We start from the raw sequence: 23,870 nt of genomic DNA on the forward strand, positions 1-23,870 counted from the left end.
GTCTGTATGTCTGTTCCTGGGAATTTCAAACTGCTTGCGTGACTGTAACTTTGTCGATGCTTAAATATCTGGTCAGGCAAGGTCTCCCACTTGGTTCTTCATTTTCAACCTCGGGTTGGCTATCTATGACATCTCCTTTCATAAAAGGCTTAAACCCTTTTTATTGTGATATAACACACGGAGGTATGCTATAGCACATCATGGAGCACTGTAGTTCCATTACCGTGGAGCCACCACCCAATTCAAGAGGTGCAACTCTGCGGAACCCCAGAAGCCTCTCTCCATGACCCTTTTTTTAAATATCAAGGTGAAATTCACATAACATATAACTATCCGTTTATCTTTTACTTTTTGGCCATGCTGTGTAGCATGTGGGATCTTAGTTTCCCAACCAGGGATCAACCTAGTGCCCTCTGTGTTGGAAATGAGGAGTCTTAGCCACTGGCCTGTCAGGGACGTCTCTGTAATTAACCATTTTAAAGTGAACAATTCAGGAGTGGTTAGTGCATCCCCGAGGTTGCATGATCTCCAGCTCTTTTCAACATCAAAACCTTCTCATGACCCAGAACACCCAGGCCCACAAAAGTGGTCACTCTCCATTCCTCCTCCACTCCTCCCCTGGGAGGCACTGATTGGACTTTTGTCTCCATGGATTTGCCTGTTCTGAACGTTTCATATACAAGCAATCACAGGACAGGTGAACTGCTGAGCCTGGCTTCTTCCACTGAGCTTAACGTTCTTAGATTCATCAAACAGGCTGCATGTAGCAGAATCTCATTTCTTTTTATGGCTGAATAATATTCCCACACATGGATACACGCTTTGTTCATTCATTCCTTGGTGGATATTTGGGTCATTTCCACTTTTTAACGATGGTCGATAACGCTGTTTCGTGTGCCTCTTTTTAAGCTCAACTCTTCCCCTTGCTTCAGAAATGACTGCTTTAATGACCGTCTTGTTTCCTCCTTGCTTTTCTGTATAATCTTTTGCTACTTGATTGTGTGGACTGAGACATGACGCGGCACTGTCTGTGCTCCGCTCTGCGAGCGTCGTCGCGCGGCCCCGGCCATCCGCGCTGTCTGTGCTCCGCTCCGGAGCGTCGTCCCGCGGCCCCGGCCTCCTGCGTCCGGCTCCTTCCACTCGGCACCGTGCTCTAAAGGCTCCCTCAGGTCTTGCCATGCATCTGTACTCCCTTCTCTTTATTGCCTTTCCACTGGACGAACATTTCACAATGTAGTGACCGACCGCTGATAGAACCATGTCATCTTTAGAACAAGCTCTGAGTCCTGAAAAAAAAATCAAGCTGAAGTACTGGTTGGCAGCACTTGATTTTAGACGCGGTTTGGGAGAACTGACACTGTTCATGAGCAAAAACTGGTGCTTTGCAGACAATGAGAGGGAAGAAGAAGAAATGAAAACAGGTGCTGAGCTACAGATGGGACTGGGGCAGAGACCCCTTTTTTAAAATTTGTTTTATTATTATTTTTTAAACATGCGGCATTTTTTAAAGCTTTTTAAAGTTTTCTGGCCATACCCCACAGCATGTGGGATCTTAGCTCCCCAAACAAGGACGGAACCCGTGTCTCCTGCATTGGCAGGCCGAGTCTCAACCGATGGGCCACCAGGAAGTCCTCCGCCACCACCTTCTTATTTTATACCACATTAAACTTTTCCAAATTGTAGAGGCCTCTTTAGACAGCGTGTGGTGCTGTGGCATCTGGGCACCGCACAAGGCTGGGAGGGAAGCCTGCCTGTGGCTGCAGAGACCTCGAGACCCCTACCCCCCGGCGCAGACCCCTCAGTGCTGCGTGTCTCGTTACCTGGTCGGTGCACCAGTAGTACAAGGAAATGGTGGAGAGGCCAAAGATGACCCCAGGCCAGGGGATGTCTCCAGTGATGGGGTCTCGGAAGATATGGAAGGCGTCCGCGCGTGGCATGAAGCACTCCACTGGGGCAGTCCAGTTCCCTTCCGAGATGAGGGCTGGCTTGGCCTCCGGGTACCTGCTCTCTAGCTCCTGGTATCCACCTATCTCGTTAAAGGCTTGAAAACACCACACAGTCAGTCAGTACCTTCAACTGCACAGGAGCCAAGACAGCAACGTGAGACTCGACAGGATGGCAGATAGCCGACGCTGCGTGCTGAGAGAAGAGACCCTCTCCTCCAAAGCGGGAGCAGGGCAGAGTGGGCGCTGGGGGCCGTGTGCCCGGCTCCCCGTCCTCCTGCTGCTGGGGACAGAGCCCTCTCTCCAGCTGCACTCCACCCTGCATGGCTCAGGGGGGCCTTGTCAAACCGTCCACCATGCATTCTGATCTGGCACGTGACCGAGGCCTGGCCAGTGCTCCTGTCCCCGGGCAGCTGACGTGTCAGGAATGGACTTGAGACCCAGGCCCAACTAATTTAAACAGGACTTGTCCCAGGAACCTTCTGCTGAAGGCACCAAAAATGCCTGCTTCCTTGCTTTGGGGTGCTAAGCAAGAAGGGGAGTGTGAGGTCCTTTTGTCCACCTGGCTCCTGCAGAAGCCTGGGCCAAGCCATGCTCAAAAGTAAGATGCCCTGGAATTTCCAGTCATGTCAGTCAAGGAAGTTCTTAATTTGCTTCAACTAGCTTTGAACTAGAGTTTTATCACAAGTTATCCAAAGAATCTCAACTAAATCAGAAATTAAGATTCATTTTCCTGCAATCCCAGCAAAACATTTGTGAGACTTCACGTTTGGGATTCTCCTCCGTGCTCAAAGCATTTCTTACTCCATGTCCTACTTCCTCCGGTGTAAAACCTTATTCTTAAATGTCTTTAAAAGGCACTAAAACACACACAATCCCACCTACATAACTGAAAAACACCTTGAGAGAGTGAAAGGCACTTAGTCGGGTCTGACTCTTTGCGACTCCAGGGATTAGAGTCCATGGGATTCTCCAGGCCAGAATACTGGAGTGGGTAGCCTTTCCCTTCTCCAGGGGATCTTCCCAACCCAGGGCTTTGGCATAATAAACCAAGTTCCTCTGAATTTTGAAATGGATCCCGAATCATTTGGAGTCAAGACTAGTCAATGAAAGATACTGAGTGACTATGAAGTGAGTAAGACACCTCCCGGCATTTCTAAAAACAATTTCCACGAGGATTTTTAAGAGGTGAGCTACAAAGCCACCTAGATATTAGAAGAAAACAGGAAAAGTATCTTTTATGACCTTGGGTGAGGGAGTAGAACATTCTTAAACAAAGCACAGAAAGAAAAGAGAGGTTGATAAATGTGATGCTAAGTTTTCAAATTTATATAAAGGATGGAAACCAAATAAAAAATTTGTTAGACTGAAACAAGAAATCGGCACCATATATGAAGGATTCACACCTCAAAGGCCAAGGAAAACTGTTGGAAAGAAATACGTCAGTGAACGTGAATGTGAAATTCACAGAGCAGGAAGTACAGATGGCCGTTAAGTGTGTGAAAGGATGCTCAACCTCACCAGTGTCCGGAGAATTCAAATTAAAACAAAAATGAGATACTTTCACGCCCTCTCGCCTATTAGGCCTATTTTTATTATCTTAAACTTCATTCATTTCTTCGGCTGTACTGGGTCTTAGCTGCGGCACGCGTGGTCTTTTTAGCTGCTGTGTGTGGGGTCTAGTTCCCTGACTGGGACTGAGCCCAGGCCCCTGCACTCAGGGTGGAGAGTGTCGGCCCCTGGGCTGCCAGGGAAGTCCCTGGGCCTATTTTCAAGAAGACTGAAGACATCAGGTGTTAGATGGGAGGTTAGGAAACACACATTCTCATACATTTCTGAGAACGTAGTTAAAACTGCCACTTAGGAGAGGAATTGAGGGGTTTCTTGGCAAATCCAGGAATGCAAGGGTAACACTCAAAACCAAGTTAACGTAACGTGCTACGTTAACAGAGAAGGGAAGAAATAACCTGATCACCTAAGCAGATGTGGAAAAAACAAATGTTTTTCCACTGTTCAAAACCTGCTCATTATAATCTTAGCAAGCTAGGAACAGAAGGGAACTTTGTTAGTATGACAAAAAGTATCTACCAAAAAAGTGACAGCGAATATTTAATGGTGGAACAGCCAAAGCTTTACTGCTAAACTGGAAGAGAGACAGGGAGGCTGGGCCCTTCCCTCTGCTACGTATGTCCTCGCCAGTGTAATGAGGCAGGAAAAAGACACAAACGGTATAAAGTTTGGAAAAGAAGGAAAGAAAAAGTCAACTCTCCTCCTGGGGGCTGGATGCAGAGTGCGTTCACTTGGTGATGCTTGCCCTCACTACCTACTTTCATTCGTGCCCTTTTCAACGAGAAGTTAATACCAAACACAGCGCAGACACAGTAGGTCTCTATCTACTGATATGAAAATCCGCCTAAGATAGAGCTCCAGGGGTGAACACACATGCGGATGTTCCCGTTCTGTTGAGATGCGCACCTCCAGACGCGCGCACACACACACACACACACACACACACACACACACACACACACCCACCCCTCACTTTGTGTTTCGCTTCACTGCACTTTGTCCATGTTGCGCTGCTTCTTTGCTTGTGTTTTGCAAGCTGAAGCTCTGGGGCTGCCCTGCAAGGAGCAAGTCCCTCAGCGCCGTCTTTCTAACGGCACTGGTTTTAAATTAAGGCATGCGCCTTGGTTTTAGATATAATACTACTGTACACTTGATACGGTACTGCGCTCCAGTGTCAACGTAACTCTCTTATGTACTGGGAAACCGAAAACCTTGTGTGACTTGCTTTGCGGCGGTATTCGCTTCATCGCTGTAATCTGGAGCCAAACCACTCTCTCTCCAAGGTCTGCCTATACGCTATCTCTGGAAGGATATACACAAAACTTAGGATACTGGCTGGCTCTGGGGAGTCACACCGAGAAAATGAGAGCGACAAACATTTCACCCGGTGCCCTTCTGTTTTGTTTCCCTTGTGTAGGCATGCATACGCGCGTGCTCAACTGCTTCAGGCATGTCTGACTCTTTGCGACCCTATGGACGCTAACCCGCAAGGCTCCTCTGTCCGTGGGATTCTCTAGGCAAGAATGCTGGAGTAGGCTGCCAGGCCCTGCTCCAGGGGATCTTTCCAACCCAGGGACCGAACCTGCGCCTCTTATGTCTCCTACATGGGCAGGCAGATTCTTTGCCATTAGTGCCACCCGGGCCGCCCGCCTTGTGTATACACTGATTAAAAGCGAAAAAAGCTGTATATGCATCAGTTCCCACAGCGACTGGTTTGAAGACAACATTCATTTGTAACTACAAATTTTTGTGTATTTTAAAAAGAAAACAAGCCCCACAACAGTTTACTTATCAGAAGAACTAGCATGGATACCCCAATTAAAAAAAAAAAAAACACACATTACATTTCTCAGAAAATGTCACAGTCTGTTTGGGCTGATGTAACAAAACACCAGATAGTGGGTGGCTTACTTCCCACAGTTCTGGAGGCTGGGACTCCAAGCTCGAGGTGCTGGCCGACTAGGTGCTGCCCATGTCCTCAGGTGGCAGAAAGGATGAGGGAACTCTCTGGGGCCTCTTTCACAGCAGTACTAAAGCCATTCACGCAGGTTCCTCCCTCAAGAACCAGCCACCTCCCAATACCATCACACTGGAGGCTAGGATTTCAACTTATGAATTCTGGGGGGATAGAAAAATTCAGACTGAAACAGTAAATGATACACAATTATTTAGAGATATGACTCCTAACATTAAATGGATTATTCTACCTGCCCCCAAAGTTTAACTGGATATCATTCTCAAGTATTGGGATGGTCCTGGCAGATTTTAATAAAGTTTACATTTAATACTAGCACACAAAGAAACACAGTGACTTAAAGAGTATTTTATGGTTTATAATTCTGTCACTCAAATCGGCCATTCCTTCCCAGATCCTTTTCAGACTCCCTGGACCATGCCTGACGCGTGTTGTGTCCCAGAAGCATGGTGCTGAGTAAACCTCAGGGAGCCCTAATGCTTCCCAAATGGTGAGACTGTGGTTTGTGACTCTGCGGGCCTACATGTTCTCCTCCCATGGGCTCAGTAATCTGCTCTGTGGAACCATAATCCTTCAACTCAAGTATCACTTCAGTAATTTTCCAGTACCTGAGCCCAGAGCTTTTCCTTCTAAGTTTCTGCAAGACAAAGCTACGACCCACCGCCAAGCTCAGTAAGGCTCCCCCAGCCAGTGGGTACAGGCACCGTAAGAGGCTGTTTGTGTATCGGGGGCTTTCGTGCTCGAGGGATGCGGCTCGGAGTTCTACTCTTGGTGTGTTTCATCAGCAAGTTATTAAACTGAGTAACTCGCGTTCCTCATCAGGCAACTAAGGCCGATAAAAACAGCAAGGCCTCCTGGTCCTGTGACGGTTAAACGAGACAGGACAGGCAAACCCCTGCCTGGCACCTGGTTCTCAGCTCGTAGCAGCTGTCACCCTCACCTGTGGCACTAAGCACCTACTGTGGGCATCAAACTACACACTGTGTGGAGGGTATGATGGCTCTGGCTCTCAGAAGCTCTAGACCTGGGGGCGTGACTTATTTCTGTAATGCAATGAACGATCAAGTAAGCACCAGCAAAGCACGTCACGCTGGAAGCAAGCAGGCGCCATGTCGCGGGGTCGTGATGCAAGTCCAGAGAACAAGGGTGCAGAGGTGCGGCAATTGTGGAGCCACAGGTTTGGGGTGGGTTTTCCGCTGACCCTGACAGACGGGTTTAACTCAATGGACAGAAGGAGAGGGGTTTCCGATGGAGAGGAAGGGCATGGCTCAGAGCGGGGCCAAGCGTGCTGGGCCGCTCCCGACTGCTGCTCAGAGCCCGGGGTCTGCAGTCACGCCCTGCTCCTCGACTCCTCTTTCTCCACGAGCAGAAGTTTCCACCCCAGGTGGTCAGCATGACCTCAGACAATGCTCACCCACGGGTCCTGAGGGCCTCAGTCCCCTGTCTGTGAGAGGACGGTGCTGAAATGGCCCCAGGCAGTGGCCAGAGCCCCCCAACCCCACCGTGGTGCCCAGCAGCCTCTAGATTTACTCACCACAGACCATTAAGGAGACAGAGCCCAGAACCATGAAGCTGGCGTGTAAGATGTCAGTGTAAACCACGGCTGCAAAGCCACCTGCATGGGCGAGAGAGGCGCGAGGGAGTCACTGTGCGTGCCGCGCGCACACGCGTGTCCCCGTATCCACACCCAGCTCCTTCCTCGGTTCAGCGGGCCTGGCTGCCCTCTATGCTGAGGCCAGGCGAGTGCTGTTCTCCCCCTTGAACAGCCTCTGTGATCTGCTGCTGGAGTCTTACTCTGCCTAGCTATATCCCAATTTCCTTTTACTCCCATTTTCTGGATGAAAATCTGGTAGTTTTCCTAAGCAAAAAAGTATACAGGTCTTCCCCGCTTTGATGGGGTTACATCATGAGAAACTCATAGTTAAGCTGAAGGGATCACTAGATTGAAAATGCATTTTCTGTGACTCACCCCCCGGACATCACAGCTTAGCCCTGCCCGCCTTGAATGAGCTCAGAACATACGCACTAGCCTACAGCCGGGCAGAGTCACTGCCACACCTACTTTACCATGACATGTTGGCATCTCGGGCGATTTACCGAAGACCATGCTGCAGACTGGGCACAGGACGGTCGCGCCCCCGCCATGGTCTCGTGGTTGACGGGGAGCGGCTGCCACCTAGGACCATGGCCGTATCACGTCACGTGTTGTTAACCCAAGATGGAATCAATATTAAGAATTGAAATGTCCACCTAAAAGGTCTCATCCGATGGCCTGCCCAGGTCACCAGGCAACCAGGACGACCTGAAGCGGGTGCCTCCCTTCTCCCCGCCTGCACCCCTGCCCCGTCATCCCACAGCCGGGTGCATCAGCCGGCCCCACCCCAAACACAGCCACTGCCAGCCCTGCCCAGGCCCCTGGAGAGCCCCTGCCAGCCTGATGAGATTTCCAGGAGCAGGGCACCACTCGGGCAGCCCTGCCTCACTTATTTTCAGTATTCAGCTCTCTCAGGCCTCAGCAATATGACTTGCAGTCTCAGGGAAAGTGCAGAAGCGGGACCCATCTCACTGTCTTCGGGTCTCCACTAAGAAGCAGAGGTTTTGTTCAATACCAACACCTGTGGGGTTCGAGCGACCTCACCTGTGATGGAGTATATGCCGGTAACTGACAGCAAAACCACGGAGGCCAGGTAAACATCCAGGCCCAGCACCAGCCTCATGAACACGGCGCCCGTGCAGATCTCCACCTGAAAGGAGTCCAGAGGCAGTGGCTGCACTTCCGCTGCCCAGGAAGACCCTGATCTCAGAGGCCTTCTCCAGCCATCAGGCCCACTGCCTCCCCAGTGGACACTCGGGGGGCCTCTCCACGTTCCGCTGGGCGGCATGGCTGGTGGCCATGAGTTCAGCCAAGGGCAGCACTTTTAAGGCTTGGGCTAATCCAGTTAATGCAACTTAGCCTCTTCCTGATTGGAGCCCCAGAGTGGGGAGCATGCTCAGAGAGCAGGCTTTTTCCGCAGTTCCACCAGTGGGGCAGGCAGAGTGGACAGCTTACTAGGACTGGCAAGCTTTTTCTGTAAAGGGAAGATGCTGAACGCTGTGGGCTTTGCGAGACGTAGGCTGTTTCTGGTTTTTACGACCATTTTTAGCTCAAGCGCTGTACACAGCAGACCTCTCGGCTGACGGCCTGCGGGTGGCTCTGCTGAGCGTGGGCTGTGCTTTCGCTGACCCTGCAGCGTGTGCACTCCACTTGCTGGCTAACCTGCTGCCCTGCCCCTCTGGTCACCACCCCCAGGGGCACGATCGGCAGAGGTCTTCCCAACATATCCGTGCACACACGGTGGACACTCGGCAGGGTTCAGAGGGCCCTAGGGTTACCGAACTCAGCCAGGCCTCAAGGGGGACTCCCTCCTGAGGAGGGAGGCAGACCACCAGATGGGCAGTTTCCATGCAGTGTGGTGAGCGACACTCATTCAGCCACTCAAAGAGCACTTCTCTCAGTGTTTCTGTGCCAACCGTGTTCTCAGCAAGCTTCCGGCCCCAGAGCTGGCTGGGAAGGCAGGGAGCAAGCCAGGCAAGGCCTAGGGGCTCAAGAAGCTCAGCCTGGAGTGCAGACAGACAGGAAGGAAGGAAACAGACCAATCCTCTGTGGTGGCATGTATTAGGAAACAGAAACAGGACAACGGACGGGGGCCCCAAGGGAGGCCGCTCCAGGGAGGTGGAACTGGAAAGGTCTGGGGGAAGAACATTCCAGACATGGTGCAGAGCAGGTGTCAGGGGCTTCAAGTGGGAATAAGCCCGTAGGATCTGAAAACCAGTACGGGAAGGAGACCACGTCAGAGGCAGGGTCTGGCCCGGAAGGCCTCACAGGTCACGGCTGGGGGTTCCGGTCTCTGTGAGGGTGGACGGACGTGGACTGGTTGAAGGAGGGGAGGGGCGCCTCCGGGTGACATGACGGGAACAAGCCCAAGGTTCTCTGGGGGCACAGGCTCGGGAGGCAGAGGAGGTGCTCTGCCATTTACCTGGTGTATTAGCTATTTTCTCTCTGCTTTAGTTTAGATAGTGGAGGCCGACATGTAACTTAGGCAGCCCCAGAGTAAACTGCTGGGGCACACCTGGTCCTGCCTATCGATTTTTCTGTGTTTCCCTTCCGTGGACTTGCCTTCACGCAACTCACCGAGATCTTACTGAAGATATAGATGAGCAAGTACAGAATGGCGAGGAGGAGCTGGATCCGGCAGCCACCAAACCTCTTCCTCAAGTATCTGGGCAGCGTCACTACCTGAAGAACATAAGGGAAGCCCGCGTGAGGCAGAGGGCTCACAGAGTGCTGGCAGGCACGGAGACACAGCCCAGGAGTCTCAGGTGCTCCACACGAACACCTGCCAAGGCGCGGGTATCAGGGAGGAGAAGGCCATACCGCTGTCTTCAAGAAGCTTGGAATCTAGCTACTGTCCAGTCCTTGGAAAGCGGAAGTAATGACGTTGTCTATGATGACAAATGACCTTCGTGAAATAATCACACAGCAAAATCAAATGTTTTATCAGATACTACAAATATACCACACTGTTGAGAGACACACACGACCTGACTCCACAGCTCTCCCGGCCCTCCGTGCTCGCACTGCTGGTGTGCGTGCGGGTGTTCAGAACCATCCTGCTCATTTCGGCCTCCACCACCTCACGCTGTGCGTGCCCAGGGGCAGCAGCACCCCCCTCGCTCAGCAGACGCCTGGCCCCAAGCACAGAGGCTCACGGAGGTAAAGGCACCCCCGGCAATGAGTGTCCTTCTACGCGCTCACCCCTCTGCTTCACACGGGCGCGTCCCGGCTGCTCCCTGCAGCCCTGGCTGGGGGTGTGACACCCGCAGCTTCTACTCGTTTCCCCTCCGCCTGGTCCTCAATCACGCCTGACGCACTCCGCTGACTTTCCCAGTCAGCCCCAAGCCGCCCCACACCCAGGGCCGCCAGCACAGGTATGGCCCAGCGGCTCCCAGAGAGACACACTGCCGTGCAGCCGCGGGGCTGGAAGCGTGGTGTCAGGGGCCAGTTCCCCTGGGCCACGAGGAAGGACGGGCCCGGCCGCTCCCCTCAGCTGGCGGAGGCGCCTCCCCGCGTCTGCCCAGCCGCCCCTCTGTACGCATCTGTGTCCAACGTCCTCTTCTCATAAAGTCATGCTGAATTAGGACCCACCCTCACGACCTCATTCTAACTCAATTTCTGCTTTAAAGACCCATCTCGAAAGACAGCACAGTCCAGTCGCAATCTAATTTCAAGCGTTAGACTGCAAGGCAAACCAAGCCTTTCACGATTTTCATGCCCTCTCCACAAGTATTTCAAATGCTTAAGTCTTATGAGGCACGGTTTACACACAGTAAAATGATCCCATTTTAAAATCTGAGTTTGGGTAAATGTACACGGTTGTGTGGTCACCACGACACTCAAGATATAAGGCGTTCCCAGTGCCCCTCAAAGCCCCCGAGGGTGTGTGTCTGGGACCCTCTGCACCCCTGATCCTGGATATCCAGCTCACCTTCCCTGGAGCGCAAATCCTGTCCAGCTACTTTCCCCTGCCGCCACGCCCTGTAGGTCAGCGCGCTGGCACCTGACTCCTTAGGGCCACCGAGTACCATGCTGCGGGCTGTCTGTCCGTCCCCCACACAATTCAGGTTATGTCTAGGTTCGGCCATTAGACCAGAACTTCCTGTACAGTCTGGGTGTGGACCTGACCTTCATGTCTCTGGGGTTGGGGGGAAGTGCCACACTCAGGAACAGGGCAGCTGGGTCCTAAGGTGTAACTGGGCAAGAAACTGCCACCCTAGAGTTCTCTCTGGAAAGGCAGGGGGTCCCCGAAGCTCCACAACCTCTTCTGCTCTCGACACGTCAGCCCTCTTTATCTCAGCAGGTCAGTGTGTCTACGTGGGATCCTAAGTAGCATTTCCCTAACAATCAGTGAGCGTGAACGTCCTTTCATGTCATCATCTGTCATTTGTAAGGTGGAATGTATGGTGAAATGCTGTCTTGTTACAAATTATGAGTTTTTTTAAAAAAAATGTGTATATTCAGGACACAAGTGTTTCATTATGAATCATTTCAGTTCAGTTCAGTCGCTCAGTCGTGTCCAACTCTTTGCGACCCCATGAACTGCAGCACGCCAGGCCTCCCTGTCCATCACCAACTCCGGGAGTCCACCCAAACCCATGTCCATCGAGTCGGTGATGCCATCCAGCCATCTCACGCCCTGTAGTCCCCTTCTCCTCCCGCCCCTGATCCCTCGCAGCATCAGGGTCTTTTCCGATGAGTCAGCTCTTCGCACGAGGAACATGTTCTATAAATATTCCTCCGCAGTCATGACTTCTCATTTTCTTAAAAATCTCTTTCAAAGAGTTAAAGTTTAAAATTATTCTTTGAAGTCCAATATATCAATTTCTCCCCTTACGGTTTGTGTAAGAAACCAATAACCTTCATTATTTTCCTTGCAATGTTTTTTTAATTTTTATTTTTACTTTATTTTACAATACTGTATTGGTTTTGCCATACATTGACATGAATCCACCATGGGTGTACATGCGATCCCAAACATGAATCCCCTTCCCGCCTCCCTCCCGACATCCCTCTGGGTCATCCCCGTGCACAAGCCCCAAGCATGCTGTATCCTGCATTAGACATAGACTGGTGATTCGATTCTTACATGATAGTATACATGTTTCAATGCCATTCTCCCAAATCATCCCACCCTCTCCCTCTCCCTCTGAGTCCAAAAGTCCATTATACACATCTGTGTCTTTTTTGTTGTCTTGCATACAGGGTCATCATTGCCATCTTTCTAAATTCCATATATATGTGTTAGTATACTGTATTGGTGTTTTTCTTTCTGGCTTACTTCACACTGTATAATCTAGATTAGACATCTAGGTTGTTTCCATGTCCTGGCTATTATAAACAGTGCTGCGATGAACATCGGGGTACACGTGTCTCTTTCAATTCTGGTTTCCTCAGTGTGTGTGTCCAGCAGTGGGATTGCTGGGTCATATGGCAGTTCTATTTGCAATTTTTTAAGAAATCTCCACACTGTTTTCCATAGTGGTTGTACTAGTTTGCATTCCCACCAACAGTGTAGGAGGGTTCCCTTTTCTCCACACCCTCTCCAGCATTTATTGCTTGCAGATTTTTGGATCGCAGGCATTCTGACTGGTGTGAAGGGGTACCTCATTGTGGTTTTGATTTGCATTTCTCTAATAATGAGTGATGTTGAGCATCTTTTCATCTGTTTGTTAGCCATCCGTATGTCTTCTTTGGAGAAATGTCTATTTAGTTCTTTGGCCCATTTTTTGATTGGGTTGTTCATTTTTCTGGAAAAGACTCTACCAGAAAATTACTAGAGCTAATCAATGAATATAGTAAAGTTGCAGGATATAGAATCAACACACAGAAATCCCTTGCATTCCTATACACTAATAATGAGAGAGTAGAAAAAGAAATTAAGGAAACAATTCCATTCACCATTGCAACGAAAACAATAAAATACTTAGGAGTATATCTACCTAAAGAAACTAAGACCTATATATAGAAAACTATAAAACACTGATGAAAGAAATCAAAGAGGACACTAATAGATGGAGAAATATACCATGTTCATGGATTGGAAGAATCAATATAGTGAAAATGAGTATACTACCCAAAGCAATTTACAAATTCAATGCAATCCCTGTCAAGCTACCAGCCACATTTTTCACAGAACTAGAACAAATCATTTCAAGATTTGTATGGAAATACAAAAAGCCTCGAATAGCCAAAGCAATCTTGAGAAAGAAGAATGGAACTGGAGGAATCAACTTGCCTGACTTCAGGCTCTAGTACAAAGCCACAGTCATCAAGACAGTATGGTACTGGCACAAAGACAGAAATATAGATCAATGGAACAAAATAGAAAGCCCAGAGATAAGTCCACACACATATGGACACCTTATCTTTGACAAAGGAGGCAAGAATATACAATGGAGTAAAGACAATCTCTTTAACAAGTGGTGCTGGGAAAACTGGTCAACCACTTGTAAAAGAATGAAACTAGATCACTTTCTAACACCATACACAAAAATGAACTCAAAATAGATTAAAGATCTAAACGTAAGACCAGAAACTATAAAACTCCTAGAGGAGAACATAGGCAAAACACTCTCCGACATACATCACAGCAGGATTCTCTATGATCCACCTCCCAGAATACTGGAAATAAAAGCAAAAATAAACAAATGGGATCTAATTAAAATTAAAAGCTTCTGCACAACAAAGGAAAATATAAGCAAGGTGAAAAGACAGCCTTCTGAATGGGAGAAAATAGTAGCAAATGAAACAACTGAGAAACAACTAATCTCAAAAATATACAAGCAATGGTTCTTTCTTAAATTGATGTATAAATGACATATAACCTTATATGGGTTTCAAGTGTGCAACATGATATTTCAATATTTGTACATATTTCATCTTCACTTTTACTTTGACCACACAACTTGCAGGGTCTTAGTTCCCAGACTAGGGACTGAACCTGGCCCCTGGGCAAGGAAAGCATGGAGTCCTAACCACTGAAGCTGCTGGGCACAGAATCTGGGGTTGACAGCTTTCTCTTCCTTTCGGCACCTGACTGCGTCACTCTGCTGCGTTCCGGCCTCCGCTGTTCTGAGCAGAAGGGTCCCTCGGGCGTGCCGCTGCCCGCCTGCGTGCCCTGCTGAGGTTTCCCTCACCGGTTTCAGTGTCCCCTTCATCTCTGCCTCAGCATCTTCACTCTGCCGTGCCCCTACGTGTAGTTTCCTTTCTGCTTACTCTATCTGGTGTTGGTTAAGCTGCTGAGTCTGTAGACTAACACTGTCACCAGAGGAGATATTTCCAGGCATTATTTCTTCAAACGATGTTTGGGGTTAAAATTCGGGGGCACCTATGAGCGCCGTGACCTTGGCGAGCCAAGTCTCTGCTCAGGTCCGGGAAGTTCTCGGTCTGCAAGCAGCCTTTCCGCCTGCTTCTGCCTCTCTTCTCCCGGGGCTCCAGGAGCGTGCTGGCGGTTTCTGTGATGGCGCCCCACCGTTCACAGGGGCTTTCTTCAGCTTTCACTCCCTTCCCTTCGCTCTCCTCTGACTGAGTGTGCGTTCTCAGTTGCCAAGTCGTGTCTGACTCTGACCCCAGGGACTGCAGTCTTGCCAGGCTCCTCTGTCCATGGGACTCCCCAGGCAAGAATACTGGCGAGGGTTGCCATTTCCCCCTCCAGGGGATCTTCCCGACCCGGGGATGGAACCCACCCCTCCTGTGTCCCTGGCAGTGGCAGGCAGATTCTTTGCCCCTGGCCTCTTGGGAAGCTGCTTCCCCCTGACTGGATAATTTCAAGTGGCCGGTCGCTGAGCTCACAGAGTCTTTCTTCTGCTTCGCTAAGTCTGCTGCAGATGCTTTCAACTGCAGTTTTCACTTCATTCACTGCAATCTTCAGTCCAGAATTTCCATTTGGTTATTTTTATGATTCTTCTCTCTGTTGAGCGAATTTCCTTTATGTGCTGCTTTCTTGATCCTGCTGAACTGTCTTTCTGTGCTTTCTTGAGGCTCACTGAGTTGCCTTCAGACGACCATCCTGAGCTCTCTATGGGGCAGGTCTCTGGGGTCCGTCAGTGTTAGGCTTTCGGCCTCCTCGGGTGCCGTCACGTGATCCTGACTGCTCCTGTTCCTTGTGGTCTTGGGCTGCTGTCTCTGCACTGAGGCAGCGGTCAGCAGCTCGTTCCCCTGACTGCTTCTGGAGAGAGACACCTCCCATCAGTCCTGCTAGGGCTTCTGAGACTTCCTCAGACCTTGTCTGTGGACGCACTGGCTTCTCACGCCCTGCTTGATCCTACAAAGCCAGGCTGTGTGCTGACAGCCTTCCCGAGGGTGGGCTGAACGCCCCTCTGTGGCTTTCCCAGCTCCACAGGTCAGGCTCGTTTTCTGCACGTGCCACCAGCTTTCCGCCGGGGCTCAGCACACTGCCACTGGGGATAAGCAGAGGGAGCGGGCTGACGGGTGGAGGCATACGCGGGTGATGCACGCAGCACGGTAAGGGTGTCTGTGGGCAGCTGGGGAGGTCTGCAGGTGAGGAGCCCCCAGCAGCTCGCTGGCAGTCTTCCTGGTAAGAGTCCGTGAGGGGGCTTTGGGCTCCTCTGATGCCATCTCAGAGCCCTGGGAGCTGCTCTCCAAGTCACTCCCTGTGCCCTGGGCACACAGCACACTGCGCATTCTGGAGGGAGGGAGAGCCGAGTAGGCCCTCCTGGCAGCGCGCTGCATGGCCAGTGCAGCCGAGCACGTCCACGCGCTCCCTCCCCTCATGGGAGAAGTCTCAGGCTGGGCCGCTCTCTCTCGGCACAGAGCTGTGCCACCTTGGGGTCGGGGGCGGCGACATGGGTAAAGTGGACCTGCCCGTCTCACCCTCTTCAGTGCATCCAGCCTTGGATATTCTTTCCCAAAAGCATGACTCCTGTACTTCCACAAAGGCCCCCGTCTGTGGTTACCGTCTAAAGTGGATTCTCCGACAGAAAGCCCTGCCTACCACGCTGGTGGCATCGCTCCAGGCACCCCTGTGGACGTCGGCCCCGGACCTCTCTTCTCTGTCCCCTCTCAGCCAGGCGCTGACATGGCTTTTTCCCCTTATCTCTGGTGTACACTCCAGAATCAGCCTGTCCAGTTCCTCACACATCCTCTTTTGGATTTATGGAGAACTAAGGAGATCAGCCCTGGGATTTCTTTGGAAGGAATGATGCTAAAGCTGAAACTCCAGTACTCTGGCCACCTCATGCGAAGAGTTGACTTACTGGAAAAGACTCTGATGCTGGGAGGGATTGGGGGCAGGAGGAGAAGGGGATGACAGAGGATGAGATGGCTGGATGGCATCACTGACTCGATGGACCTGAGTCTGAGTGAACTCCGGGAGTTGGTGATGGACAGGGAGGCCTGGCGCACTGCAATTCATGGGGTCGCGAAGAGTCAGACATGACTGAGTGACTGAACTGAACTGAACACTGTTAGTTCTAACAACATTGTTAGACTGCTGTCTTCCAGTTGTTAACAGAGTTGTTCCCTTCATTAATTTACGTCTTATTTTTTTAACAAAGTTTTAAAATGTTTTCTATGAAAGCCTTCAGAGGGGAACCCTTGAATAAGGTCCAGAATGAAACACTAGCAGTTACTGGCTACTGTTTATCCATGTCAGCTGATATTATTCCAGGCATTTCTTAGGATTTAGGGATGTCGGTACAAGAATCAAAAGACTGAGAAGTTTAACTTGTTCTCTAAAATGTTTTTATGTACAACTATAATATTTGTCAGAAAAAATACTGCAGAGCCCAGACTAACTGATCATGGATACTCACCCCAGACTTCATGTAAACAGGGGAAAACACCCAGCCAAGAGCACAGAGGATGAACGCAGCCTGAAACCAAGGAGAGAAGAGTAATCACGTCAGCGTCCCATCTCGACCAGGCTCTTAAAGGGGCGGCAAACTCGGCTACTGACTGTCTTGAGCCCAATAAATGCATCACTACTGGGAACCTTGCAAACAACAGCCCAAGAATAGACCCTCCAGGAGAACAAAATTAACTTACAGGCACTTGAGCTTTGCCTATAAAGGTGCATTCTTAATTTTTTCGGGGTCGGGGGGTTGTGTTTAACTAAGCCAATTTTCAAGGTATTTATTAAAATTTATGTTTCCTTAGCTCTAGATAGGATCAAAGATAATTGATCATTAAACAAAGAAAGATAAGTTGAAAAAAATCAGAATTTAAATCAAAATTTACAGAAGTTATTGAAATTAAGTAATACACTTTGCTTCGGCTTTCTTTACAAAGAAGAGGTAAGCTGAATATAAGGAGATGCTAGTAAATTCTGAGAGCTAAACTGTGGTAAAGACCAGGGCTCCTTCTTAGGTCTGGAGCTGACTCTGTTAGAAGTGTTATTTCTTTTTGTAATCTACCAGGAGAAAGATGAGACCCAGAAAGAGGGAGCTTTCTGATTGATAAAAAAGGTCAGGTGATTTATATAGATATAGGTTAATTAACCCAAAACTTATAAATTCACTTATAATTTAGGTGGACAAACTCTACATCCTACAACAAATATATCCATATCCCACAGATTAAAAATAAATAATCCATTTTATAAGTTTTATAGTTGAAACTGGTATTCACAGATCAGTTAGGAGTTTTATAGTAATCACTTGAAAAAGAACTCAGCTGACCCTATTCTCATGTAACATGTATACTATCATGTAAGAATTGAATCGCCAGTCTATGTCTGACGCAGGATACAGCATGACCCTATTCTCAATGTACAGTTGACCAACTCCCATATAGGGAAAAATCTGCATAATGCTAAATCTGCCTCAAAAACAAACTGAAAAATGACTCACCCAAGGGTGAAGCTGAAAGAGTTTGGACAGAATCAGGACTCAAACCCTAGTTCTTTTGATTCCACATACGGTGATCTCTAATCAAACACAAACTGTCCCCACTTACGTCAATTTAAAGATCTGTGAAATGAAAATACAGGGCCTGTATTTATGGGAAAGAAATGTGTGTAAGGGGACCAGCATAGTTTAAACGTGTGCTGTTCAAGGGTCAATTGTACACTGGAAATGTATATACACAGACAAACACACACACATATGTACACATGCATCTGTGTGTACATACTTGGATGTTTATGTTTGCACATATCTGTTACTATGATCCTACCTGACCAGTCTCCCAACTGTATTCCCATGGTCCCTGGAATAAAAACACTCTCTGTCTCTCTATTACTTTACTAAGGAGAATGAAAACCAGCACAATCTTTTTGAGAAATGAAAGGCTTGGTTCCTCTCTTCCATGACTTCCCAAGGAGTCTTGCACGTTCACTCAGGCCTCACTGAATTTCATCTGGACAGAAGTGGAGGCTCGCTGCCACCAGAGGCACTACTCACGTTCCACTCGAAGGCCCCAACAGCGATCCCTGAAGACACCGCTTTTCCAGCCAGACCCATAAAGTGGCCAGTGCCAATATTTGAGGCAAAAAGAAAGGCACCTATCTGAAAATCAAAAGACAGTTACAGGTCAGAACTCTTATCCAACTCCAAAAACCAATTTTCACAAATGTGACCTCAAACTGAATTTCACAGTTCCTCAAAAGAGATTACACCTTGGGCAGAATTCCCATTTGTATTTTGTCTATACTAAAGCCTCACCATAAATTAGAAGCCAAGTAAAAACAGGGATGAAGTGAAAAAAGCTGCACCGCCCTTCTTATGTTGCCCTAACCCCACTGACTTACTTGCAACTGCAGAAATATTAGCTGGAGTATAATCTCATCACTGTCTGAGGTTAATTTAGAAATACTTAACAACTGACCTGACTATAAGGGAATGGTTAAAATACTAAGGCAGTGAATGTGACGAGATACAGTGTAGCCTACGGACAGACCAAAGGAGCTCTATCCAGTGACGCAAAGAAGGGAAGCAGCATTTATAACGGAATCTTATCCAAACGCACTGTGTGCACAGACACTCGTGCACATGCGTGTTTATATGCAGACGGGTGTGACTCTGGCCACACATGCATAAAGAATACTTTTGGGGGCTGGAATCACTGCTATAGGGATAGAATGGGGAGAAAATGTCAAGTTCTATAGTTGGATTTTGACTTTGTGTGTGTGTGTTTTTTAACAGCCAGCATCTGTTACTTTCAAAATAAAAAATCCCAGAGGCATTTAAAATGAACAAAATCCCTCCTAAACCAATAATAGCTTTTTAGTTGAGTAGAGATGGCCATAAAAATCCAAACCCAAATACTGTGCTGTGTTTGACAGAAGATGACTGAAAACCAAATTATTAAGAGAGGCTGAAAACAACAAGGCCTTTTAGGTAAAAACAAAAAAACAAAGCACTGCCAAAATTACCCAAGATAAAGTGGCGTCCAACACCAAGAGCGTTAACTATGGCAGGGGGCTGTTGGTTTTTTTAAACCACGAAATGTAAAATGCACTAGTTAAGACACAACTGAGAACATACAGGCGCCAAACATCTTAGCAGCAACGAATAGAAGGCAAAACCTTAGAGAGGCACCGAATCACTCAAGCAGTTACTTTCACTTGCTACCTCTATGATAATAATAAAAAGCTACACACGGGTTAAATTGCCCAAAAATATGGTACATGAGTAGTGGACTGTCCATATGGCGTACCACTATGCAACTGTGTATGAAAGTCCGTCTATCTGCCAACAGTTATAAAGACTCAGGGAGACCTTAGTACATTGCTAAATGAAGGTGTTAGCCACACAGTCCTGTCCAACTCTTTGTGACCCCGTGGACTGAAGCTTGCCAGGCTCCTTTGCCCATGGGATTCTCCAGGCAAGAATACTGGAGTGGAGTGGGATGCCATTCCCTTCTCCAGTTAAACGAAAAGGTATGCTAAAAAGTCATCATTTATTAATTAAGTATAAATAAATGTCCACTGCGAACTACGTGCCAGGCAGCATTGCAAGTACCAGACATTAGTGAGTAAACAGCTCCTTGCCCTCATGAAGCTAACAGTCTGTTATACAAGAGTCTAAGCAGAATAAAGTAGGGGATGAGTCTGCAGCACAGCGGCCAGTGGTAAGCAGTAAACTCCTAGAGAAGGAGAAGGCAGGAAGGCAGCCAGGGAGCGCTGAGCAGCGGGGCGGGCGGGGCTGGCCTTCCCGAGGAGGGCTGAGGGCAGCCCAGGACACTGCGAGAGCCGAACCTCCACACAGGAGCAGCAGAGTCAGAGCCCCTGAGGGAGGAGCTCGGCGAGCCTCTCAAGGGCACGGAGGTCAGGAGGTGCGGGCCATCCGTCTGCGGCCTGACAGACCGGCTTCCATCCTGGGGCCACAGGAAACCCCCGAGGGCCGCAAGCAGCGAGGCGGCATGCCCCTACGCCTTGGCTGCCTTGTTGCCGCTGCGTGTGGAGGAGCGTAGGTGGAAGGAGGGGGTCCAGGGAGAAGCTGTTACAATGAACCCGCATGAAGGATGATGAGAAGCGGTCAGATTTCAAATCTGTTTTCTAACCGGAGTTGCAGGACTTCCTGATGGACTAGGAGATGGGGTGAGAGAGAATGGAGAGTCTGACGCGACTCCCCGCGTGTCAGCCTGAGCAGCTAGAGGGCTGACGCTGCCCCTCAGGGGCAAGAGACGGCGCGGCGGGGCGGGGGGCAACTGTGCAGAGGACGTGTCGTGTGCAGTGGCTGGCAGGCCTTTCAAGGGAGGGGCCAGATGGGCAGAGGGACCCAGGACTGGAGTTCTGGCAGCGAGCTGGGGCCTGCCAGCACTCCAGCAAGTGGTCTTGAATGCCACGCCGCCAGGTGGAGTGTACCTGCAGTGTTAAGAAGCCAGGGGGGTGGGAAGGAAGCAGCCAGGGGGCCTCGAATGAGTGGCTGGTGAAGCAGCAGGAAAGGTGGGAAGCCCAGAGGCAACACGGGGCAGGAGGAGCCAGGTAAGAGGAGGCCTGAGCACCAATCCAGGAATAAGCCGCATGGAGGCCCTGATGAGAGCAACGCGTACCCACGGGGCACTCACTGCCTGAGTAGAAGCATGAGAGAAAGAAAGCTGGAGTGGCAAGACTATTCTTTTATTGCAGTGCCTTTTAATAGCGCCATACCACAGTTTATCCATTAGGCAGTAACTCTGAGAATGAAAACAGGAGTCCCATCCAACGCCCACTCTGCTCCATGCACTTCAGAGAGCAAGGCGCGCTCCACCTGCTCTGGGTCCCAGACCAGAGCAAGGCTCCGTACCTCCCAGGCACCTGGAGAGCTAAGGGAGCCCTTATGCAAGAAACTGCCTGGGAGCTAAGGGAACTACTAATGCGCTGACTTTCCTGATTTAGTGACTTTAAATCATGCGGGGTGAAAGGCATCTACAGGAAAGCCATAAACAGATCCACGCGCAGCTCCACAGGGGCCACACGGGGGCTGCTCACCTGCCACCACACCAGGTTCCGTCCAGCCAGGAAGAAGTCCTCTACCGTCCCACGACTGCACGACACGATAACCTTAAAATGGGGTGGGGGAGTCCAAGCAACCAGTGATGACCTTCGCTTACAGGTCAATGTCCTCTGCAGAGATCCCATTCCCCTCTTGCTTTTGCCTGTTCGTTTAGGAACAGAAGTCTGCCCACTGAGCTAGAGGAGGGCCCGTGGTCCCTCCCAGCTGTGAGACTGCACAGGCTTTCCCATTTCTTTACACTCCTGTGAAAACCATATTGCTTTATTCCCCCCCTCCGCCCCACCCCAAATGGTTAACCAGTGCCGTGGTTCCTATCAGAGTCTGGGAGATGAGTGGCGTGCAAATGCCTTAACCGACTGGGAATGGAGAAGGTGAACACAGCCCAGCTTCTTCCAGGAGGGCAGTCACGCTGCCAAGATTACGGTGTCCTCGCCACGTACCCAGAGGCTCTCTTCTCCGATTCCCAGCTCTGATCCTCAGACTCCAATATGATCAAGGGTCAAGCCCAGGCTTTCCTGGATTGCCCAAAGCAGCAGGACCCAAAGATGACCGCTGGCTGACAAAAACGCATTTCCGTGGAAAGAGTGAACTTATGACAGCCATCCAGAGTATCTGCATTATAGCCAAGTCCCCTCACATCACCAAAGAAAAGCTCTCTAAGTCAGGCACTTGAACCCAGTCTCATTCGTCCATCCACTAAGTGCTAATCAAGAGCCTGTGATGCCAGAGCTGGCCTTTCCTAAGGAAGGCCTCAGCAGGGTGCAGGGACACATGCCTTAGAACTTTTAGAAGGAATTTACCAAATGTTCTAAGACGAATAAAATCACTCTCTCTTTCCATTAGAGAAAGAACCAGACAGGAAAAGAGGAGGTCCTGGGAAGAACGTGGTTACACACGACCATGGCCCTTCCTTCCTCCCCGCCCTCCTTCTAGAATGATCCACCAACCATGGCCCCTTCCTTCCTCCCCACCCTCCTTCTAGAATGGTCCACCAACCATGGCCCCTTCCTTCCTCACTGCTCTCCTTCTAGAATGATCCACTGACCACGGCAGGAGGGCGTGGAAGGTGCTGGGGTGGAAGGTGCATTCACCACTTTCTCAAAGATCCCAGGCTGAGACTGATAACAGAGACAAACAAACAAATATGTAAATTTTTCCCCCTTAAGTATCTTAAAGGACCCAAGACACCAGCAACAAAGACAAGCTTTCCCTGTGGGGCTTCATGGACAGAAGCTGATAGATGATTTCAGAAAGGAGCAAATGTGGCCAATTCCTATCACTAAAGAAAAGGGTGGCTTACTTAATAACCAGAAGAAAATAAAGCTCGGGTCTTCCATCACATTATATACAAAAGCAAATTCCAGATGTTCAAGAGATTTAAATACTTGTAAAAATCCAAAAAATATTAGAAGAAATTTAGAATAATATTTGTATATCCTTGGAGTGGGGGAAACTTTCCTGAGCAAGCAGGAACTAAATCAAGACGTAAGAGAAAGGAGAGGTATTTGATTTACCGAAGTGTCAGAAAGATGCCAGTAACAGTCTAGACCAAGGGTTCTCAAGCCCACCCTCCAAGGGACACCCGGCATTGTCTGGAGATATTTCTGGCTGTGAAGGGGTAGGGCTTGGGGTGCCTCTAAGCATCCTATAGTACGCAGGAAAGACCTCCACAACAAGGAGTTATCTGGTCCCACACGTCAGTAGTCCTGAGGCTGAGAACCGCTGGCCTAAAAAATGACAGTTTGGGAAAAACAGATTAGCCAACTCAAAAGACAGACAAGCTGATAAATGCAAGGGCGCATGATCTGGCTATTCACAGAAGAAGAAAGTCAGCAGACAGCAAGCTCGCGAGGAGATGGTCAGCTTCACAGGAGGCGGAGTCTAGAAAGTGCAAGGCAAGGCTGCGGTGCTTATCACCGTCCATCAGCCTGCCCCACCTCCTTCCCAAAATTAAAGCAGAAGCAACGCACCAGGTCAGCGAGGGCTTGGGGCAAGGGTGTGCCCAAACGCTACGCAGCACTCCCGACTTCAGGAATCCATGCTACACGGTTAAAAGCGCAACATGTTAAAGACTACAACCCAGCAATATTCTCAGTGTCAGTGAGTAGGGAAGAGCTGGATCACACACATTTGTCTGGCTATCGTGCAACTGATACAGACACAAGCTAGATCTCTACTTATAGCCCAGAAGCACTTCACAGCGTGTGGTAAGGGGGGGAAGCAAGCTGCAGAGTCCTGTGTGTGACATGACCACATTGTTTGTAAAACCAAAATGCAGAAACCGCCTGTGTGTCTGTGGTGCTGTTTAGGCGCTAAGTCATGTCCAGCTCTTTGGGACGCCATGGACTGTGGCTCGCCAGGCTCCTCTGTCCATGGATTCTCCAGACAAT

At 49.4% G+C, this 23,870-nt stretch overlaps 1 protein-coding gene across 1 annotated transcript in view; it reads right to left on the minus strand.

Annotated features, from left to right (window-relative positions):
• Window positions 1-23,870, minus strand: part of LOC102185208 (sodium/glucose cotransporter 1) — a 47,172-nt gene that overhangs the window by 21,111 nt on the left and 2,191 nt on the right. Inside the window, exons 2-8 of the mRNA XM_018044370.1 lie at window positions 21,456-21,527; window positions 18,445-18,549; window positions 16,858-16,917; window positions 9,659-9,763; window positions 8,126-8,231; window positions 7,022-7,102; window positions 1,821-2,041 (exon numbers count right to left, since the gene is read on the minus strand). Coding sequence (XP_017899859.1) covers window positions 1,821-2,041; window positions 7,022-7,102; window positions 8,126-8,231; window positions 9,659-9,763; window positions 16,858-16,917; window positions 18,445-18,549; window positions 21,456-21,527 — 750 coding nt within the window. The remainder of the gene's footprint in view (window positions 1-1,820; window positions 2,042-7,021; window positions 7,103-8,125; window positions 8,232-9,658; window positions 9,764-16,857; window positions 16,918-18,444; window positions 18,550-21,455; window positions 21,528-23,870) is intronic.

Source organism: Capra hircus, unplaced genomic scaffold (assembly GCF_001704415.2).
Source record: "Capra hircus breed San Clemente unplaced genomic scaffold, ASM170441v1, whole genome shotgun sequence".
In the NCBI taxonomy this organism is placed as follows: domain Eukaryota; kingdom Metazoa; phylum Chordata; class Mammalia; order Artiodactyla; family Bovidae; genus Capra; species Capra hircus.